Source organism: Papio anubis, chromosome 6 (genome assembly GCF_008728515.1).
Source record: "Papio anubis isolate 15944 chromosome 6, Panubis1.0, whole genome shotgun sequence".
Taxonomy (NCBI): Eukaryota; Metazoa; Chordata; class Mammalia; order Primates; family Cercopithecidae; genus Papio; species Papio anubis.
This window is the reverse complement of record NC_044981.1, coordinates 71175683-71197336: the sequence shown is the minus strand read 5'-3', so window position 1 is coordinate 71197336 and position 21654 is coordinate 71175683. Positions and strand designations below refer to the sequence as shown.

Sequence of the window (21654 nt, the reverse complement as noted above, 5' to 3'; positions counted from 1 at the left end):
TCTCTGCATTTTCATCATGCAAAAACTTCTTTATGACAGTTAAAAGTCCTATAAGTGCTTATTGGAGAATAATCTTTCCAGTAGAATAATTATAAAAATACCAAATTTTTTTGGAGACAGGATCTCACTCTCCCAGGCTGGAGTGCAGTGGTGCAATCATGGCTCACTGCAGCCTCGACCTCCTGGGCTCAATCATTCCACCTCAGCCTTCCAAGTAGCTGGGACTACAGGCATGCACCACCATGCCAGCTAATTTATTTTGTGCGTGCGTGTGTGTGCGTGTCTGTGTGTGTGTGTGTTTTGGGGTTTTTTTGTTTTTGTTTTTTTGTTTTTTGTTTTGTTTTGTTTTATGGGGTCTCACTATGTCACCCAGACTGGTCTTAAAATTTCTGAGCTCAAGTAATTCTTCTGCCTCAGCCTCCCATAATGCTGGGATAACAGGCATGAACCACCATGCCCTGCCAAAACTAAGTCTTTTTCAAATTGCTAAGACATGCCAAATTAAGCTCCCTAGGGAAAAAAGAAATCACTTCTAATTAGAAAGAACCCATTTGGACCTATAGGAAGAGTCACAGGAAGGATGAAGACAAATATAAAATCTTAGCTTTTAAAATAATTAATTTAATCATGTATTAATCTTATTAATTCCCTGCCTCTTTTCAATCTTCCTTGATTTCTGTTCACTTTCCCTTCAACAGAAGGAAGTTAGAGAAGAAAAATAAGAGATAATGCAAAGAGCATTACCTTTTGAGCATTTCCTACTCTTCAACTAACGTGATCATGCAACACTTACAATACTCTATACAACTGCATCTTCTACCACAGGGTAATAATAAGAGGTGTGAAGATGCCATTTATCACTTCTAATAACATTTCTAAAGTGTGTATTAATTATTGTAAAGATTTTTGTGTGTGTTAGAATCTCCCACATGTGCTCCTTTGGTATAACAATGCTAGAGAGCAAATGAAATGTATGCTAACATTCATTATATTTTCAAAACAAATCTTCCAATCCTTCAAAAAACAATTAAAAATTTTAATGCACATTAAGAACATACCTAATTTTGCTTGAATTTTTTTTCATTTTAAATTGGGAGCAATCTGTATTTTAATTGTACTTACTCATTTAAAGCACTTATAATGATTACTATGTGCCAGACACAAGTATTCAAATCATTTTACAAATATTTAACTCAGGTATTCCTCTTTATAGCATGAGGTAGGGACTATTATCTTCAGTTTACAGTGAGGGAACTGAGACATGAAAAGGCTAAGTTCCCTGCCTAAGGTCACACAGATAGTATGTGGTAAAGCATCTGGATCAGGAGCACATGCTCCCATCCACTATGTTATGTTGCATCTCACATTATTGATTTCACAGCATTACGGAACATTAAATCAGAAAATCATTAAGACATCTATTTTAGTCTGTTCATTCATAGATCACAAATTTCAGTGGCCTGGGAGAAAGAAGGGACAATTAACACAAGCCTCTGAGTTAGTCAGACATGAGCAGAACCAGCTCTCACATCTACAACTTCATCAATAACCACATGCATCACTTCAATACAGGTTCCACTTTTGTAAAACGGAGATGATATCCCCTACCTCATTCTATTTATGATATACAGATTACAATTATGATGTTATGATGACATACAGAGTAAGAAGGGACCTGCATATAACACTTTTTTTAATCTTCTTTTTTTTCCTGTCTTCTTGTGCTCTTTCCCTGTATGCACACTATTGCTAGTGAGAGGAGGTGCCAGCTGGGCTTCCTGGGTGGAGTCGGGGCTCAGAAAGCTGTGAAACTCACTCATTTCCTGCATCAGGACTTACTTTGGTCCTGGATGAATAATATTAAAGATATGTGCTTAAAATATTCCTCACACCAGGATTTGTACACGTGTTTTCTTCCCCAAGAAAGCTATAAACAGCAAAAATTTTGCCGTAAGCTTCCCTATGTCCTCTCTCCTTCTCTCCCTTTCCCCTCCCCTGAAACTAAAAGAAATATTAAATGCCCATTTTTCTGTGACCAGCTGGCCTTATCTATGCTCCTAATTCCAATTCCTTCTAAACACACTTTGTAAAGTCCCATAAAATCCTGTCTCCTTTGCCATGCTGCGGCAAGGTCATAAAGTAAATAAAACCTAATTCCGGTTTTACTCAAAATCTAAAACATATCACAAAATAATTTACTGCCTTTGTTTCTCGCTCTGGTAACATTTTCCCACTGCACGTATTTCCCGCCTTAAAGAGTTTAAAAGGCAACTGCATAATCTAACTCTGGTTACCCACTCGGGACCCCTTCCACGCTGTGAAAGCTTTGTACTGTCACTCTGCTCAATAAAGTCTACAGCTTTTTTTTTTCTCTTGGTCCCTGTCTCCATCACTCACCGCAGGCAGCTGCCACACCAATTCTTTGGCGTGGCTAAGGCAAGAACCTTTAGCGTTACACTAGCTACTGATTGTACTTTAAAAGTCCTTCTCATGGTTTATTCAATTTTGCAACTGAAGAAACCAAGGCTCAGAGAGCCTCTGGGATCTAACACCAAAGCCCATTACTGACTACTACATTAAATGGTGCTGTAGGTTTCCCTTAACTCATCCTTGGTATAAGATCCTACAATAATGTCTTAACATAGGGGTTGACAATCTTTTTCTCTAAAGGGCCAGACAGTAAATAGTTTAGGCTTTGCAGGACATACAGCCTCTGTTGCAACTACTCAACTCTGACACTAGCACAAAAGCTGGTATAGACCACACATAAATGAGTGGGTGTGGCATTATTCCAATAAAATTTTACTTACAAAAAACAGGCAGTGTGCCAAATTTGGGCCATGGTTCATAGTTTGACATTCCCTGTATTCATAGATGAAATTTCGAATTATGTCAAGTCCTACTGTTTATGTATAGACTGAAACACTAGAGTTGAAAAGTTGCTTTTCTTTTCAATGTGCATAAGATTAAAATTTTCATTTATCATTAATAAAGTACATGGGCTTTTATATATTAAATTGCCCTAATTAATTTATCCAATGATCCTGAACATTTTCAAAAATGCCTTAATAGCTGGCCAGGCGTGGTGGCTCATGCTTGTAATCCCAGCACTTTGGGAGGCTGAGGTGGGCGGATCACGAGGTCAGGAGATCGAGACCATCCTGGCTAACACAGTGAAACTCCATCTCTACTAAAAAGACAAAAAATTAGCCGGGCATGGTGGCAGGCACCTGTAGTCCCAGCTACTTGGGAGGCTGAGGCAGGAGAATGGCGTGAACCCGGGAGGCGGAGCTTGCAGTGAGCCGAGATAACGCCACTGCACTCCAGCCTGGGTGACAGAGCGAGACTCTGCTTCAAAAAAAAAAAAATGCCTTAATAGATGATAGAGAATTAATTAATCTCCTCACCTATTAGGAAAAGTGTAATATAACTGGAAATTTTAAAAAGTGAATATAACTGGAAAATTTAACTAAAAATTACCCTAAATTTATCAGGATAAAATAATCAGTTGTTTATCCTTCAAAAATGAGAAGTTTATTCCTAAGTAGTATCACTGATTTGTTCACTGACTTGTTGATCAGAATTACTGATAATGAAACAGTCTTCATTTGGGAGATTCAACATGTAACCCAGTATATTTTAGATATTTCTTAAGCATTTTTTAAGCAGCTGCACATAAACAGATTCAATTTTCATATTACAAATAAATAACAGAAATTCTATTTAATTTTTTTCCTCTTAAAAAAATAAAAAACAAACCTGAAGTGCTGCCAGCTTCCTCAAAATCAATATTTCCAAGGTGCAGGACACCAGCTACTACCCGGAAGAGATCAAGCTTTTCTTCATCATCCAAACCAATTTTTTTCATAGCCGTGCACATTCTAATAAAATCACCATGGTCATCTAATAGAGGATCTTTCATAGAACCTGCCTTAAGGTACTACAAAACAAGAAGACACCAATTAACTGATTGTTACATTATTTAAGTACACTAAAACTACTACACCAGGTCAATTAATGCACTATATAACATGCAAAAATAAATTCTGTCAATGGGAAAATCTTCACTATTCTAACATTCAAAAACTAAATGACCAGGAAAGGTATACACAGGATCTCTCTGTTCTATTTCTCTATTTGCTACGTGTGAATCTACACTTACCAGCAAAAATTGCAATTAAAATAATGGAATTAGATGTTTTTTCAATTAAATTACAATTTTCACTCTAAAGTCTTATAATCCAAGGATATTAGAAAAAGATAAAAAATTCGGTGGAAAAGGAGGGAATATCAATACTTGTATCAACATTACAGATTTTTTAAAAATTAGGTAATGATAAATATATTCATTTAATTATTCCACAATGTATACATGTATCAAACATTACACTGTACTCCAATGTACAGTATAAATATATACTATTCTTGTCAATGAAAAAAAAGAAAAACTAAGTTAAAAAGTGCAATAAAAAATTTAAATGTGACAATTAGTATGACACTTCTTTAGATTAACTGCCACCAACTGCACCAATATTAAGTAGTAGTAAATAGTGAGCAGGCTGATACAATTTTCATACCTTAGAATTCTTTTTTAAAGTGTTTTATATGCATATATATATATATATATATGGTAAAGTATATTAGTAAGCACTATGCTTACTCTAATAATTTACACAATGACTTAAAACATTTCAGAAAAAATGAGAAGAAAATTTGTTTTCTCTCCTAAAAGAACTTGCATCTAATGTACTCATTTGTTAGACTCTATACCAACTCAGAAGAAAAAAAGAAGAAGAAAGTCAGGTCTGCAGAAACTAGAAGGAGAAACATAAAAGTTACTGGACATGAAAAGATTGTACTAGAAATTTTCCAGAACTTGAGAATACATAATTTAACATTAAGTAACAGGATCACGATTAACTGGTCATTAAAGATGCCTCCCGGAGACGGATTTTTTTTCCTCCCAGTAAACAAATGATTCCCAGCTCAAGCTGTAATTGTCTTTCCACAAAATTATTTAAAATGTTCAATTATGAATGTGCAACATTTCTGGAAAATATCTAAGACAATAAAATTCAATTTATTCTTAAAAGAAGCAAAGGAAACAATCACATGCAGCCAAAACTGTTCAGCAGAAAACACACATCATGCAGAATTTTTAGTCTTGCAGTAGAAGAATTGCTTCATTTAAAAACTGTTTCTAATCAAAAGTTAATGAACATATTTGCTGTATGGCAGACTAAAAATACTGCATTTTTCTAAAAATTACACACAACCTAAAGACACTCAGATGGAACTGGGCAAAGGGTTTAATTAGTCAAAATGATCACCTCATCCTCCTGATAAAGAAGACATAAAAAGTAATTTAAACATATTAATCCATTATTTAACTATACACATAAACACACACTCACTCAATGCGAATAAGATTTCTGACAGAGTATACTGACTCTAGAATAAAAGGGTAATTTTCTTCTTTGGAGAGTACATGCTACTCTTACTCTGAAGTAAACTTCAGTTTTCTTTTCTCTCTACTCCATTTTTTTCCATGGCAAATGATCAAATTTCTATCTTCCCCCCACCCTTCAGAACTGCTGCAATGTCCCACTAGGAAAGGTCTCCATTATCTTAGTGAAAAGAATATAACTACTATATTTTGATATCTCAGAAAAACATAGTCTTATCAAGACAAAGAAAGACACCATAATAAATATTAATGTTGCTTCTTAAAGTACCAACCATGGCTATAACAAAGTTTATAGTTTGTAATTCAGATTCTGTATCTATAATGATACATAAAATATCAAATTAAACAAAAATTAACTGTAGGGTTGTCTGCTTAGAATTTTAAATAAAGGAATATTTTATTTGCTTTCTATCCTTTTATATAAATATACTAAAAACATAAATCATCTCATCCATTTTAAGAGGAGTCAAAAATATCGGGCTTACAAATGTAGAAGCATTAAAAACTGACTATTATAAAAACTTGTTCGCTTACTCAATTTAAATTTTTAACAAAATTAATAAAAGTAACATTAACAAGTATCTATCATTAATCCTTAGTATTTCATAATTTAAGTCCCTTGAGTACATGCAACTTAGTACCACTTACTAAACACTGCATATTAAAATTTAGAAGGGTTGTAAATTTCTAGATTAAGAAAATGTTTTATAAATAATTAATGGTATAATTACATCTATTCTTAGAAATATAATTTACTGAAACCAATATATAAATTTTTCATATTACATAAATATGATGTTTTAAACAGAACTACAATAACATACAAGCTTTTTTTTTTTTTGAGACAGAGTCTCATTCTGTTGCCCAGGCTGGAGTACAGTGGCGCGATCTCTGCTTACTACAGCCTCCGTCTCCTGGGTTCAAGAGATTCTCCTGCCTCAGCCTCCCGAGTAGCTGGGATTACAGGCACATGCCAACACACTTGGCTAATTCTTGTAATTTTTTAGTAGAGACAGGGTCTCATCATGTTGGCCGACCTGGTCTCGAACTCCTGAACTCAAATGATCCACCCGCCTCAGCCTCCCAAAGTGCTGGGATTACAGGCGCGAGCCACTCCACCTGACCAGGTTTTTTTTGTTTTTAACTCTGTTGCCCAGGCTGGAGTACAATGGCATGATCACGGCTCACTGCAGCCTCCACCTCCAGCGTTCAAGCAATCTTCCCACTTCAGCCTCCCAAATAGCTAGAACTACAGGCATACATGACCTCACCCAGCGAATTTTTTTTATTTTTTGTAAAGATGGGGTTTCACTATGTTTCCCAGGCTGGTCTCGAACTCCTGGCTTCAAATGATCCTCCCGCCTTGGCCTCCCAAAGTGCTGGGATTACAGGTGTGAGCCACCACACCCAGCCTATAACATTTCTTCCCAAGAATGCTTAATCTATTTACTGTCTATATCAAGGCTCACTTCAGTCTTGAAATAGACAATAAATTATAAAAGACATATTCTTAAGCTCAAGTGCTAACATAAGAGTAAGTTTCAAAAATGCTAGAAAGAGACTGATTCTTACGCAATTTAATACCTTCATGCTTGAAAACAGAATGAGAGGAGAGCAGTGCAGTGATGCCCAACCAGAAAGAACAGAACCTGTTGCTTCACTAGATACCAACAAGAGGATACCAACAAGAGGTATAAAGCATTACACTGTGAAAGAGACTTAGATGAATATTTAGTTTTTTAAAATATAAGCCTAAAAGTCAGAACTCTTACTTGGGCTCCAAAATAAAAATTATAACACATCTTTCAGTACGTTTTTTTTTTTTTTTTTTACATTAAAGATTTTAAGAAAAATGGTCTACTATACCTCAGGACTTTTGCGGTTCTGTAAAATCTGTTTGTCCGTTTCTTTGTTAGCAAAGTATCTAGTGCAGCCTCGGTTTAAATACTATGAAAAAACAAATTAAATATAATTAACATATATGATCCACAGGGAAATAATACAGGAGAAAACACAACTTATAAAATAGTGCCAACCATGACGAATTTCTGAACACAACCTGAGTACTGTTTAATCTCACCATTAAAATCAATACTTCTATATTTTATAAACATTTTCTTCCTAATAATAAAACCAGGCATATTAAAAATCCTAATCTCTGAAAGGAGATTAAATAAAATGATTAAAATAAAGATCAATGACATAAAAGTTTTCTACTTTTAAAGGGCAACAATTTTATATCTTTTCAGTATCAAAAATCTAAATACAGTGCATAAAATCATGAAAATCAACTTCCTACTAAATATGTAGAATCGCAAGTAACGACCCATACTGTAGTTTAATTTTTCAAGCAGTATTTTAAATTCTGAAAAGTTAAGAAAGATAAATACTATCCTTGATTTTCTTAATTTTTTATTTTTAGAGTCAGTTTTTTAAAACATGCTTTTCACATTTATTGAAAACTAACAATGACTGTACATAAATTACAGTACTTGCTTTATGGATCAAATAATTTAAGGTTTTCTTATTTCAATGATTTACTTTGCTTACCAAAGGCTTTCAAAAGCTAAATGCTTCCAAAATATAAAACAAGAGGAGTAGTTCAAAAAAAGAACATATATCAGTATCAACAAGAATCTACTGCTCACATTTATTGGTCTTGCAACTGAAATCTTGCTTCATTTAAAAACTGTTTCTAATAAAAAGTGAATGGACATATTTGCTATATGGCAGACTAAAAATACTGCATTTTTTGGAAAATTACACACAGCCTAAAGACATTTAGATGGAATTGGGCAAATCTGATCAGGAAGGATGTACACAGAGAACAGGATGGACAAGTTTTTTAAACATCTCAGCTTGTAAACATCTCTTAAATCAGGTGACTATGATTTTATTGTACCATGGCATGAATTCCCAGATTAAATACACCACATCACACATACATCAAAAAAAAATTTATAATAAATTTGAATGATATGGGGATAAATTTAATATTTTAGACAATCAATGCATCTATTGTTCCTTCTCCATTATAATTAAATGCTAAAATACAGTAAAAACAAGACAACTATATACATGTTTTTTTTTTTCATTCTACCCTAGAATATTTGTGAATAAAAATAAAAGAGAAAAGAGGACAGACAATGTTGGTAAGCATTTTCAACGGACTGTTTCAAATAAGAGCTCTTTTACTTAGCAGAATAATAGCTTAAACACATAGAGCCAAAACAAATATGTTCTTTGCTACCAAGCATTTTGTCTCCTCACTCCAATTGTTTTGTCAAATACTTTGTTTCTGGACAGTGGGGCCTAATATTACAACCTTGGATAGAAATGTGTCCTTTTAGTTTTTCTGTAACTAGAACACTACCCCTGCCATCTATTCTTATTCTATCCACCCTTTCTTCACATTCAAGGATCTATCCATGATTACAGCAAATGGCTCCATAAAACATGTGCAGAAATATTTGAAATGTCTAAATAATGCGAACATTTTTAAACCTTTTACTTTTTAAAGTATATGTGTGATTAATACAAATGTTTTCAGACAGGTATACATCTACAATTCTTTACATACTAATTTTGATAGAGGAGTGACCAAAAACATTCAACAATTTTGGAAGTATTCAACCTATTGCATGTCTCCCCTTTGTTTTTAAAACCTGATCTCTCAATTATAACCAGAGGGCTAAACTACAGAAAAACCTGATGAAATCACTAACACACTTTTAAGTCACTTTAAGGCAGAATTATTTGGGAGAAGTGGATATAGTAGTGTGTGCGTGCCGGCATACAAGAGGAATATTCAAGATGGCAGATGTATGCAACGCTATTCCCCTACTTTCCCTCTTACCATCACAAGGGCTCTCCTGTAAGAAAGGAAATCAGGCCTCCTGGTTCACACTGCAGAATCAGGAAACCCTCTGACCAGAAAAATTTCAATAGCTGCCCTTTCAGGATGCCTGCCATTGTACCAGGAAAGGCTGTATATTCTGAAACCCAAAAATACTATGTTCCCAAGCCTCCAAGCAGGAAGAAAAGCTAGATTAAGGCCAGAATAGTCACATCACTTTATTGTCAAATAAGTATTGACAAAACCGTATCATCATTATTACATTTTATGTAGTTCCTAGTAATTTATTCCTTTTTTAAAAACCATAGTAAAAAGAAATGCTTTCTTTACTTTCATGAAAATAATGTGGGCAACTAACTTCAAATTCCAATTAATTTGGAGAGTTCTAGAAAAGACTGGACATTTTAGAAGTATATAGATACATTTATAAAGCGTTTTAAGACAACAGACTTTTAAAATTTGCAAATACACATTAAAAGAAATTGGTTGAAGTAAAAGAAAAGCTGTCTGCAAACACACACACACACACACACACACACACACACACACAACCACAGAGCAATAATTATGTGTGTTATGATTCTCAAATAGAGGGTTTCTGACCAAAAAAGACTATCGGAATCAGCTGGAGAACTCTATACAAATGACATTCCTTACTCACATTCCATTCCTTTGTATAAACAACATTCCCATACTCCATACAAGGACACTGTTTCCTAACCTGAGAATCTGAAAATTGTGTTAACCATCCCCAGTCACCGCTCCTAGAAACTCTACTCCCTTGGCTTGTAATGCTCGGGGATGGGGTGTGTGTGTGTGTGTGTGTGTGTGTGTGTGTGTGCGCGCGCGTATGCGTGTGCGTGTGCGTGCGCTCTTCCCACCACATTCTAAGTTGCTCAGGAGCAGGGACTGGGTATTATTTATCTTTTTAATCCTGGCCCAATGCCTGGCACCCAATGGGTAAGCAATAAATATTTGTTGTTGAAGTGAATTAAGAAATACAATCATCTGTCCTTTATTAATATTAATTCAGTGTTCAAACATTTTTACAGATAAGTCAAAGGTAACTTTAAAGCTAGTATTACAGAGCTATTATAAATTTCTAGTTGAGTTTAAATTGATAATAGGGTTTAACATCTATCCTTTTATCTATTCCATTATGTGCCTCCTCATATAGTAATATATTATAAACTCAGCAGTACACCTTAATAGTGATCTTCTCAGTACAGTGGTCATTCTAACATGTTATACTTGATCCAATGTAAGTTACATACACACAACAAGTAGATTTCAAAATCCACTAAAAAAAGTTTTAGGCCTGATGGCAATTCTGTTTTCAAAAATTGTACAAAAATTTTTTTTTTCTTTGGGACAGGGTCTCACTCTGTTGCCGAGGCTGGCGTGCAGTGGCACAATCATGGCTCACTGCAGTCTCAACCTCCTGGGCTCAGGAGATCCTCCCACCTCAGCCTCCGAGTAGCTGGAACTACAGGTGATTGCCACCATGCCAAGCTAATTTTTTGGTTTTTTTTTTTTGAGACAGGGTCTCGCTACATTGCCCAGGATGCTCTCGAACTCCTGGGCTCAAGCGATCCATCTGCCTCAGCCTCCCAAAGTGTTGGGATTACAGGAATGAGCCACTGCACCCGGCTATATGAAATTTCTTTTCTTCTGACCTACCCGAAAATTATCTGGTGAGCTCAAATGAAGTTTTTCTCTAATATCTTCAGAAGCACCAGCACACAACCTATAAAAGATATGATAATTTCTTTCCTCTTTGCCTTGAACACAGATTCTAGATTTCTCTAGGAGATAATGTGAAACAAATCCTCCAACAACTGAGTTCTAAAAAACAAAACACAGAGAAAATATGTTTTTGCATTTAAAGTCTTAAAAGTATTATTTGCCAATGTTAAATTATTTACCTTTTCTAATACATATTTGTCTATCAAAGAAGTTATAACATTCATCAAATAAAGGGGAAAAAACAACTAAATGTAAGCATAGAGTATTTATAATGGTCATCCTTCATTTTAAACATCCTCATTTAAGTCTCTACCCAAATCCTGCTAAGTTTTGAGCCAATGAAGAATCACAATTGATCCTGCACTGTACTTCAACACAGGTGCTAGAATATCTTACATGACTAGCTATACAGTAATACTCAATGCTGAAGTCAAAATCAGTATCTGGGCTTTAAATTGTGAAAGGAGCTTTTAGATGGTCGTAGTGGACACGTATATTCCTGCAACCATCTAAAGTAACAATAAAACTTAAAGGGATTTATCATTAAGTGCAAGTACAGCACCAACTGACCCTTGCATTTTTACGAACACTCCCCAAAAATATCATTCCAAAGCTTACTCTCACTTACCTTTTCATTGAAATGTATTTCTACAAATTTCCCAAATCGACTGCTATTATTGTTGCGAACAGTCTTTGCATTTCCAAAGGCTTCTAGGAGTGGGTTAGCTATTGAGAAAAAAAAAAAAAATCAATCAAAAAATTAGCATGATGGAACAAAACAAAACATGCATAGTATATCTCCATTTGTTAATGTATATGTCTAGAAAAAAATGTACTAAAAAATATTAACATGCATCAGGCGCAGTGGCTCACGCCTGTAATCCCAGCACTTTGGGAGGCCGAGGCAGGTGGATCACGAGGTCAGGAGTTCGAGACCAGCCTGGCCAAGAGGATGAAACCCCACCTCTACTAAAAAATACAAAAATTAGCCAGGAGTGGTGGCGCATGCCTGTAATCCCAGTTACTTGGAAGACTGAGGCAGGACAATTGCTTGAATCTGGGAGGCGGAGGTTGTGGTGAGCCGAGGTCACACCATTATACTACAGCCTGGGCGACAAGAGCAAGACTCCATCTCAAAAAATAAAAAATAAAATAACATGAAGGAATTCACATGTAATGCCAAATTCCACAAATATTTATTGACTACCCACTATGCTCAGGCACTATTCAAGTCCAGGAGATGTGAAAATTTCTCAAAAATATAAAAAGAAAATATAAATGTTATAGGACTAAATTTTTAAGCTACTATGTTACAAAATGTATAATTCGACTTTAAAATTTTTTCCCTAAGAATTTTACTGTTTTATCAAGTATATTAGGCCCACAAGAGTAATTAGATAAAACAGTAAACCTCTTGTGAGAAAATACAGACAAGGGTTGTATTACTTGACTTACTTTTCTAAAACATCTAAAACATTTTACATATTAATAGTCTCCATATTTAACATTTTTACATGTATATCCAGTGAAATTTAACATATTAAGAGTTTACAGAATTACCTAAGAAAGAGTCTCAGAATAAAAGGTTTTAAAATCCTAATGAACAAATATAACATTTTCACTGTTATTTTATAATCACCTATCCACATATCATGACTGGATAAGAGTTACTAGAGTCTACTCTTATACTCACCTAAGTCTCAATCATACACATACCAAATTAGTGTTAATCTTAGACACATATTCTCCTTCAACAAACTTAAAGTGCTTCATAATGTTTAGTGTTAAAATTTTTTTTATGAAGCATGTTCTTCCTATAATAAACATGAAGCCGGCCAGGCGCAGTGGCTCATGCCTATAATCCCAGCACTTTGGCAGGCCAAGGCAGGCAGATTTCGAGGTCAGAACATCGACACCAACCTGGCTAACATGGTGAAAACCTCATCTCTACTAAAAATATAAAAAAGTAGCCAGGCGTGGTGGCGGGTGCCTGTAGTCCCAGATACTTAGGAGGAGGCAGGAGAATGGCGTGAACCCAGGAGGCGGAGGTTGCAGTGAGCTGAGATCGTGCCACTGCACTCAAGCCTGGGTGACAGAGCGAGACTCCATCTCAAAAAATAAATAAATAAAATAAAAAATAAACATGAAGCCATATTTCTTATGAAGACTTTTCAGGTCAATTTCTCCTATTCTATCCACAGCAGAATGCTTAACTAGTCTCTAAACTCTTTTAAAGATCATTCCCCAGCCATTTCACGTGCCAAAATAAGAAAGAAAACATTAAAACTAAAAGAAATATTAGCATATATCTCTCATGTTTCAGATGCGACAAAAAAACTGAAGCCAACATGGTCAGCCGGGGCGCAGTGGCTCACACCTGTAATCCCAGCACTTTGGGAGGCCAAGGTGGGCGGATCATGAGGTCAGGAGTTTGAGACCAGCCTAACCAACATGGTGAAACCTCGTCGCTAATAAAAATACAAAAATTAGCCGGGTGTGGTGGCGGGCGCCTGTAGTCCTAGCTACTCAGGAGACTGAGGCAGGAGAATCACTTGAACCCGGGAGATGGAGGTTGAGGTGAGCCAAGATCATGCCACTGCACTCCAGCCTGGGTGAAAGAGTGAGACTCCATCTCAGGAAAAAAAAAAAAAAAATGGTCAACTCACTCTTCAAAGGCCACATAACTGTCTGCTGACAAAAAGGACTCAATTACAGGTCTCCCCAACTCCCTTATCGGCAATCTACTAGTTTTTGCTGAAGAACTTAATACAAGTAAAATATCCCAAAATAGGATAAGAACCTCTCCAACAGAAAATCATATTAATGCTACTAATAATATACTCATTCCAAAACCAGCAACCAAACTTCTATTAAGAATGGCATCAAAAGACTCTATGCCCTTCTAGTTACATTTACTATTATCCATTAAGAGGCTACAGAGCTGGGCACACTGGTTTACGCCTGTAATCCCAGCACTTTGGGAGGCTGAGACAAGTGGATCACCTGAGGTCAGGAGTTCAAGACCAGCCTGGCTAACATGGTGAAACCCCAACTCTATTAAAAAATACAAAAATCAGCCAGGCATGGTGGCACACACCTATAATCCCAGCTACTCAGGAGGCTGAAGCAGGGGTATCACTTGAACTCGGGAGACAGAGGTTGCAGCGAGCCAAGATCACACCACTGCACTCTAGTCTGGGTGACAAAGTGACTCCGTCTCAAAAAAAAAAAAAAAAAAAGCTATGGAAGCATTTGGAATAACAGACTTTGCAACTTATCTCCACTATAACACACTACATACTGTACAGCACATTACTGTGGAAGAAACTGGGCTTATATCCAATTGTCAAGTGAGTGTGCTCCTCAAGTGAGCAAATCACAATACTAATTAGTCTTTTACTGAGGTAGCCCATAATTTGTTCTTTTTTATTAATTTGTTCAGTTTTTAAGAATGACTCCCTCGCTAAAGTAAGGCACTTTACTGTGAATAAAGCATTACTTACGAGATAAGTACATATTTGGGTATGTTACAACACCACATAAAAACTATAAATGAAACTAGAAAATTCTTTATATTAAAAAAAACTTTATTGATGCTCAATTTTAAAAATGTTTATTAGAGTTGTATTTAGATTGATCGACATGCAGATTTTACATCATTGTGAAAAATGCACATATCATTTGCTATGATCTAGCAAAATGCATGAACATACAAGGCCCCATTAAGTTTTTGTTCAACTAACATTTTTCTTTAAAATGTCAAGAGCATGTGTGTTGCACTCGTAGAGTCCCAACTACTTATGAGGCTGAGGCAAGAGCACTGCTTGAGCCCAGGAGTTTGAGACCAGCCTCGGCAACATAGTGAGATGCTGTCTCTACTTTAAAAACAAAAAAGGCCAAGAGAGTGTAAAATATGCATTTACTATGGCATGTAGTTAAGATGTCTAGGTTTATACCCGAATTTCACAACTGATGAGCTATATGAGCTTCAGCATATTTAAATATTATCATCTTTAAAGTAGGGATAAAAGAGTTTCTAATTCATTCTGTGAAGATTTAAATTAGATAACAGATTTTTAAACAAATAGGATAATGCCTAATACATCCCATATATGTTATTATCACCATCATTATTAAAAAATGCTTACTGAGTACATAGTGGGGGAAAGTAAGGCAGGGAGAAGGAGAAAGAGTGTTCAGAGAAGCCTGTTTAAGACAGTTCAAAGAACTACAAGGAGCCCAATGTGATTAAAGCATAAGGAGTTAGAAGAAACATGACTCTAGGTGAGATCAGAAGAGGCAGGAGCCAGACCACACAGAGCACTGTGGGTGATGTTACACATCTGGCACATGATGTTAAGAGCAATATGAAGCCATCAGATGATTTAAAGCAAAAGAAATTGTTCTGGCCAGGTGCCGTGGCTCACCCCTATAATCCCAGCACTCTGGGAGGCTGAGGCAGGCGGATCACCTGAAGTCAAGAGTGCAAGACCAGTCTGGCCAACATGGTGAAACCCCGTCTCTACTAAAAATACGAAAATTAGCCAGGCGTGGTGGTGGGCGCCTATAAGCCCAGCTACTCGGGAGGCTGAGGCAGGAGAATCGCCTGAACCCAGGAGGTAGAGGTTGTAGTGAGCCGGGATCAAGCCACTGCACTCCAGCCTGGGTGACAGGTGAGACTCCGCCTCAAAAAAAAAAAAAAAAAAAGGAAAAGAAATTATTCCAACTTCCATACAGAGACTGGATTAAGGAGAAGTAAGAATCTAATTGAAGAGACCAAGCAGGAGTCTATGATGCAGGAGGGCATCATGCAGGAGATTCAACATAATGGTAGTCTAGGCCAGTAGTCTCCAAACTGAGCTACAAGAAGATTTTCTAAGGAGGTATACAAGCATGGATAGCTTAAGGAAATCAATTTACACACTACTGCCTTTGTTAAAAAATGACTTCCCTAAAAAAGCACCTAATGCCAAATAACCCTTCTTCCTCTTCCCTTTACACAAAACAGCTCCACAAAACAAACAGGAAGCTAAAGACATTCCTGTATTTCTTTCATTCATTCAGCAGATATTTACGCTCTGTATCAGTTACCATTCTAGGGGTTTGCAATATGAAACAAAAATCCCTGCCTTCTTAGTGTTTTCATGAGGTGGGCGTGGGGGCAGAAACAATTGATATTAGGTAAATAACAAGATGATATATGAGCAATGATTTGTAGGAGATAAGAGAGTCTTTTGCATCTCTGAGAGAAGAACATTCCAGACCACTGAAAGAAGTCTTGTAACTTAATTTCAGTACATGCATAACAACAGAAAAATTAGCAATACCTTCAACAATTCTGTCATCAATATCTTGACCTGTTCCATAGGATTCAGTCAGGTATCTGTTTAAAATATAGGATAAAAAATGTTGATGACAATAATATGGTATACAATTATTTATAATTTTATTATTTAGTACATATAAAACTGAAACCTAGATCATCGCTATAACAAATGTGTACTTAAATGCAACTATTCTGCGACAGCTTTTTAAATGTATTTAAAATTCTATTTGGGGCCAGGTGCAGTGGCTCATGCCTACAATCCTAGCATTTTGGGAGGTCAAGGCAGGTGGATCACCTGAGGTCAGGAGTTCGAGACCAGCCTGGCCAACATGGTAAAACCCCTTCTCTACTAAAATACAAAAATTAGCCAGGCATGGTGGCACATGCTTGTCATCCCAGCTACTCGGGAGGCTGGGGCAGGAGAATCGCTTGAACCTGGGAGGCAGAGGTTGTGGTGAGCCGAGACTGCACCACTGCACTCCAGCCTGGGTGACAGAGTGAGACTCCACCTCAAAAAAAAAAAAAAAAAAATTCTATTTGGTGGTGCTATGCTCATTACCTCAATGATGAGATCATTCACAACCCAAACGTCTATGTCACAAAATATATTCATAACAAACCTGCACATGTATGGCATGAATCTAAATGCTGAAATTATAAAAATGAAAAATAAATTCTATTTGTATTGCATTTAACATCTAACCTATTACATTTAACATCTAATCTAAAACATTATTTTTAAAATTGTTTTGGGAATGTTCTGATTTTATCCAACTATTTGATTTTAAATATATCATATTCATCAACTACAGGAGATTTCAAAGCCTTTTGTGAGAGCCTATTAATTCAATCTTCGGCTATGGAAAACAAGGCAATCTGCCTCTGAACAACTGGGAAGTTATCACTCTTCATGTTGTTTCACTGAAATATGAAACACAGACAAATAACTATTTGCCTGGCACATTCCAAAACAAAAAGCAATCCTTAATTTAAAATATAAGTTCATATTATAAGTTTATAATTCCTTAACTTTTTGTTCATTTTCATATATTAACCATAGACTCATATAGACTATTACATACAGGAAAGAAAGAAAAAGAAATTGAAACACTTAGAATCCAAGAATACTGGGAAGCATTCATTTAACCAGAATTTTGTGTGTGTGTGTGTGTGTGTGTGTGTGTGTGTGTGTGTATAAAATAGCTGTTAAACTCTTCAGTTGATTTTATATAGATAACTCTGAACAGCTTACATATTTACATAATGAATAGCAAAAGTTCCTAGTACCACTATGCAGCAAACAACTAAGAACTGTAATTCTGTGGGAGTAACACTGGTGAGTATGCTGCTCCTAGCAGTAGTTCAACCACTAGATCTAACCTCATGGGTATGTAAATTAAAAGAACTATACTACAATGAGTGTTACGATGCCTTCCACTTTTAAAATGCTATAATTCTAAACAAAGTGTAAGGCCAGGCATGGTGGCTCATGCCTGTAGTCCCAGCACTTTAGGAGGTCAAAGTGGGAGGGTCACTTGAGTGCAGGAGTTGGAGACCAGCCTGGACAACATAGCCTAACCTTGTCTCTACAAAAAAACAATTAGCCAGGCATGGTGGCACATGCCTGTGGTCCCAGTTACTTGGGAGGCTGAGGTAGGAGGATCATTTGGCTTGGAGGAGGTCGAGGCTGCAGTGAGCTATGATCACACCACTGCCCTACAGCCTGGGTGACGAGGCCACACAGCAAGACCCTGTTTTCAAAAAACAAACCAAACCAAACAAAAAAACACAATGCAGAGAGTTTAAGTTAATGTCAGCAAAGGGAACACGTTCAGAGGCAGGCTATAGGGAAATAGAAATAAGCAGGCCAATTATCATAAGCTTAAGGTAAAAAATGGTCTTTTTTTTTTTTTTCCCCCCCGAGACGGAGTCTCACTCTGTCTCCCAGGCTGGAGTGCAGTGGCCCGATCTTGGCTCACTACAACCTCCGCCTCCCGGGTTCAAGCGATTCTCCTGCCTCAGCCTCCTGAGTATCTGGGACTAGAGGCGTCCACCACCACCCCTGGCTAATTTTTGTATTTTTAGTAGAGACAGGGTTTCACCATATTGGCCAGGCTGGTCTCGAACTCCTGACATTGCGATCCGCCCGCCTCGGCCTCCCAAAGTGCTGGGATTACAGGCGTGAGCCACCACGCCCAGCCAAAAAATGGTCTTAACCATGCTAACAACAGAAATATAGACAGAATGTAAATGTTAGATTCTTAAGGAACATTTCTAGATCACCCTTTGTCTAACCAGTACTGGTCTCCTCCAAGATCCTCATGTGAATAACATGTCAGAGCAGGCTTTCAGTCATCTATAGACTAGCTTCCATATAAGGTGTCTGTATCTTAAAAGGGGTAGAGCCCACCATTCCAAACTATGTCATGAAGTATGCAAAGGTATTAAAAGTCAACCAGTTCAAATTCTCAAAGAAATATTTACACAGCCATGTTCATAACAGCACTATTCACAATAGCCAAGAGGTGGAAGTCACCTAAATATCCATTGACAAATGCATGGATAAACAAATGTACCATATATCTACAATAAAATATTATTCAGCCTTCAAAAGGAAGGATGGGATACAAAATACTAAAAAATAAAAATAAAAGGAAAGAAATTCTGACACATACTACAACATGGATGAATCTTAAGTTGAGCTAAATGACATAGGCCAGTCACAGAAAGACAAATACTGTGTAATTTCACTTACATGAGAGATAGCTATAGTAGTTAAATTCACAGAAAAACTGGAAAGTAGTATGGTGGTTACTAGGTGAGTGGATAAATGGAGTTGTTGAATCGGTCAAGTTTTAGTTTTCCAAGATGAAAGTTCTGGAGGTTGTACAGATTGGCTGCACAACAATGTGAATATACTTAATGCTACTATGCTATACACTTAGAAATGGTTGACAACTTTTACATATGTATTTTTTTTGCCAGAAAAAAGTCAACCTGGGCCAACCGAGCATGGTGGCTCATGCCTATAATCCCAGCATTTGGGGAGGCCAAGGCAGGAGGGTTGCTGGAGCCCAGAAATTCGCAATCAGCCTAGGCACCACAGTAAGACTTCATCTCTACAAAAAAATTAAAAGATTAGCAGGGCATGGTGTCATGTGCCTGCAGTCCCTGCTATTCAGGAGAATGCGGTGAGACAATCACTTGAGCCCAGGAGGTCAAGGCTACAGTGAGCTGTGGTGGTGACACTGCATTCCATCCTGGGTGACACAGTAAGACCCTATCTCAAGGGGGGAAAAATACGATCAACCTGCTCAAATATTTCAAGTTAGCTGAATACTCACCTTAGAACAAATTTTGTATTTTCTGTTTTACCAGCTCCTGATTCGCCAGATACAATGATAGACTGACTCATCTTGAGCACCTTCATGTCTCGAAAAGCTTTATCAGCTAGGGTCAAAATAAGACATTAATGATGGGCAATATATTAAATACAAAGTTAATAATAGAAAGTTCACTTTAGGAGCACTTACTCTTAAAGAAATCATAAACGTTCAACGTTAATGAAATTTTAAAATAAAGTCATTCAAAAGTGTTCAAATCATTTTAGAAGTATTTACTTTAAATATTCTATCTTATTATCCTAAAAGTTAAGTGATATGAAATCCAAACAAACAACTCTTAAGTTTCTGATACAATGTCTTGATATTATGGGCTATGGCTCATCTCTTCGCAATTCCAGAGCTGATCTGCAGAGGGATTTAGAAAATGGTCACTACACATAACTAATGAAGTCCCCAGCGAAAAGCAGGAATTAATGAGCTTCCAATTAAGAAATCTGGCAACCACAAATTCGGCTGGAGAAAACAAAATACATAATGGCAAAATAAATCTGTGGGTTTTTTTCCTATAATACAACTATTAAATTTATGAATCTTGTAGAATTTGTCAACATTTTACAACGACGCAAAATTAACAGCTTTAAGTTTCCTAGATTTGCCACTGTTTATACATATAATTTTTAACTATCTTCATTACACTCCAACAATTTAGGCTATAAACTGTATTAAATGTGAAGTCTACACAGACAAGTTGAAACAATTTAATGCTGTTAAAGCAGTCTCAAATTAAGACAACTGTAATTCAAAATTAGGTCATCACAATTTGGCTATATAAGACTATTTCTCACCTCAGACATGTGCCAAGAAGACTTTAGAAATGGCTTTTACTCTAAGGGGAGAATGCAAACCATATGCAAAAGTACACACGTCCCAATGCAAACCATATGCAAGAGTACACACATCCCTTTGTCCAATTTATCAGCAGCCTGTTCCCCTGTTCCACCCCCGACCCATTTTTGGTTTTTTGGTTTTTTTTTTGAGACATGGTCTCTCTCTGTCACCCAGGTTGAACGTGGTGGCACGATCTCAGCTCACTGCAGCCTCGATCTCCTAAGCTCAATCAATCCTCCCACCACTGCCTCCAGAGTAGCTGGGACTACAGGCAAGCACATGCCTGGCTAATTTTTTCATTTTTTTTATAGAGACAAGGTTTTGCATGTTTGCCCAGGTGGGCATTGACCTCCCAGGCTCAAGCAATCCGCCCTCCCAAGTGCCTGGATTACAGGCATGAGCCATAACACCCATCCTCCACATGTTTTTAAAGAATCATTCCAAACACTTGTTTTTTAGCAGTAAAAAGCTAAAAATAAAAGCTCATCGATTTACATTTTAAACATGTAACTTTTCTCCAGTGATAAGTTTGCACGTATTCAGGTTCTAAGGGATTTTGCAGGCTGAACACACGATGCCTGTCATAGCTTCTTTCAGCCAAAAGTAAATTTGCTGCTGCCCTGGTAGAGTAATTATGTCAGCCATATTTACCCTACTTAGTAGTACACAGCACACAGGTCAACCAAATCTGGAAGTGAAGTCTGGTTAGGCCAACACACAAGCATAAAGAGAAAGCCCAAAGAGAAACAGGCTGCACTACGAACTAGTTCCAACACATGTCACTTAGCTGCTTTATGTCTGAATGCAAAGGGTTAGCTAACACTTCCGTATTTGGTGGGAAGAGGGGTAACTGCTCATTCTGATCAAAAACCTCCACCCCCTAAGCCTCAGATCTGGAGGACTTCAAAATAAAAGAGAAGCTGAGAAAGGCAAAGAGACACTACTATCTTCCCACACAGGTTCTCCAGCAGTATGGAGCATATACTACTTTTAATCCTTTAATTTTATAAACCCCTGATGCAAGATG

General features: G+C 36.8%; 1 protein-coding gene across 1 annotated transcript in view; it reads right to left on the bottom strand.

Annotated features, from left to right (window-relative positions):
* Positions 1-21654, bottom strand: part of MYO6 (myosin VI) — a 161474-nt gene that overhangs the window by 57041 nt on the left and 82779 nt on the right. The window contains exons 6-11 of the mRNA XM_031667243.1: positions 19740-19845; positions 16397-16452; positions 11698-11795; positions 11004-11168; positions 7334-7414; positions 3760-3940 (exon numbers count right to left, since the gene is read on the bottom strand). Coding sequence (XP_031523103.1) covers positions 3760-3940; positions 7334-7414; positions 11004-11168; positions 11698-11795; positions 16397-16452; positions 19740-19845 — 687 coding nt within the window. The remainder of the gene's footprint in view (positions 1-3759; positions 3941-7333; positions 7415-11003; positions 11169-11697; positions 11796-16396; positions 16453-19739; positions 19846-21654) is intronic.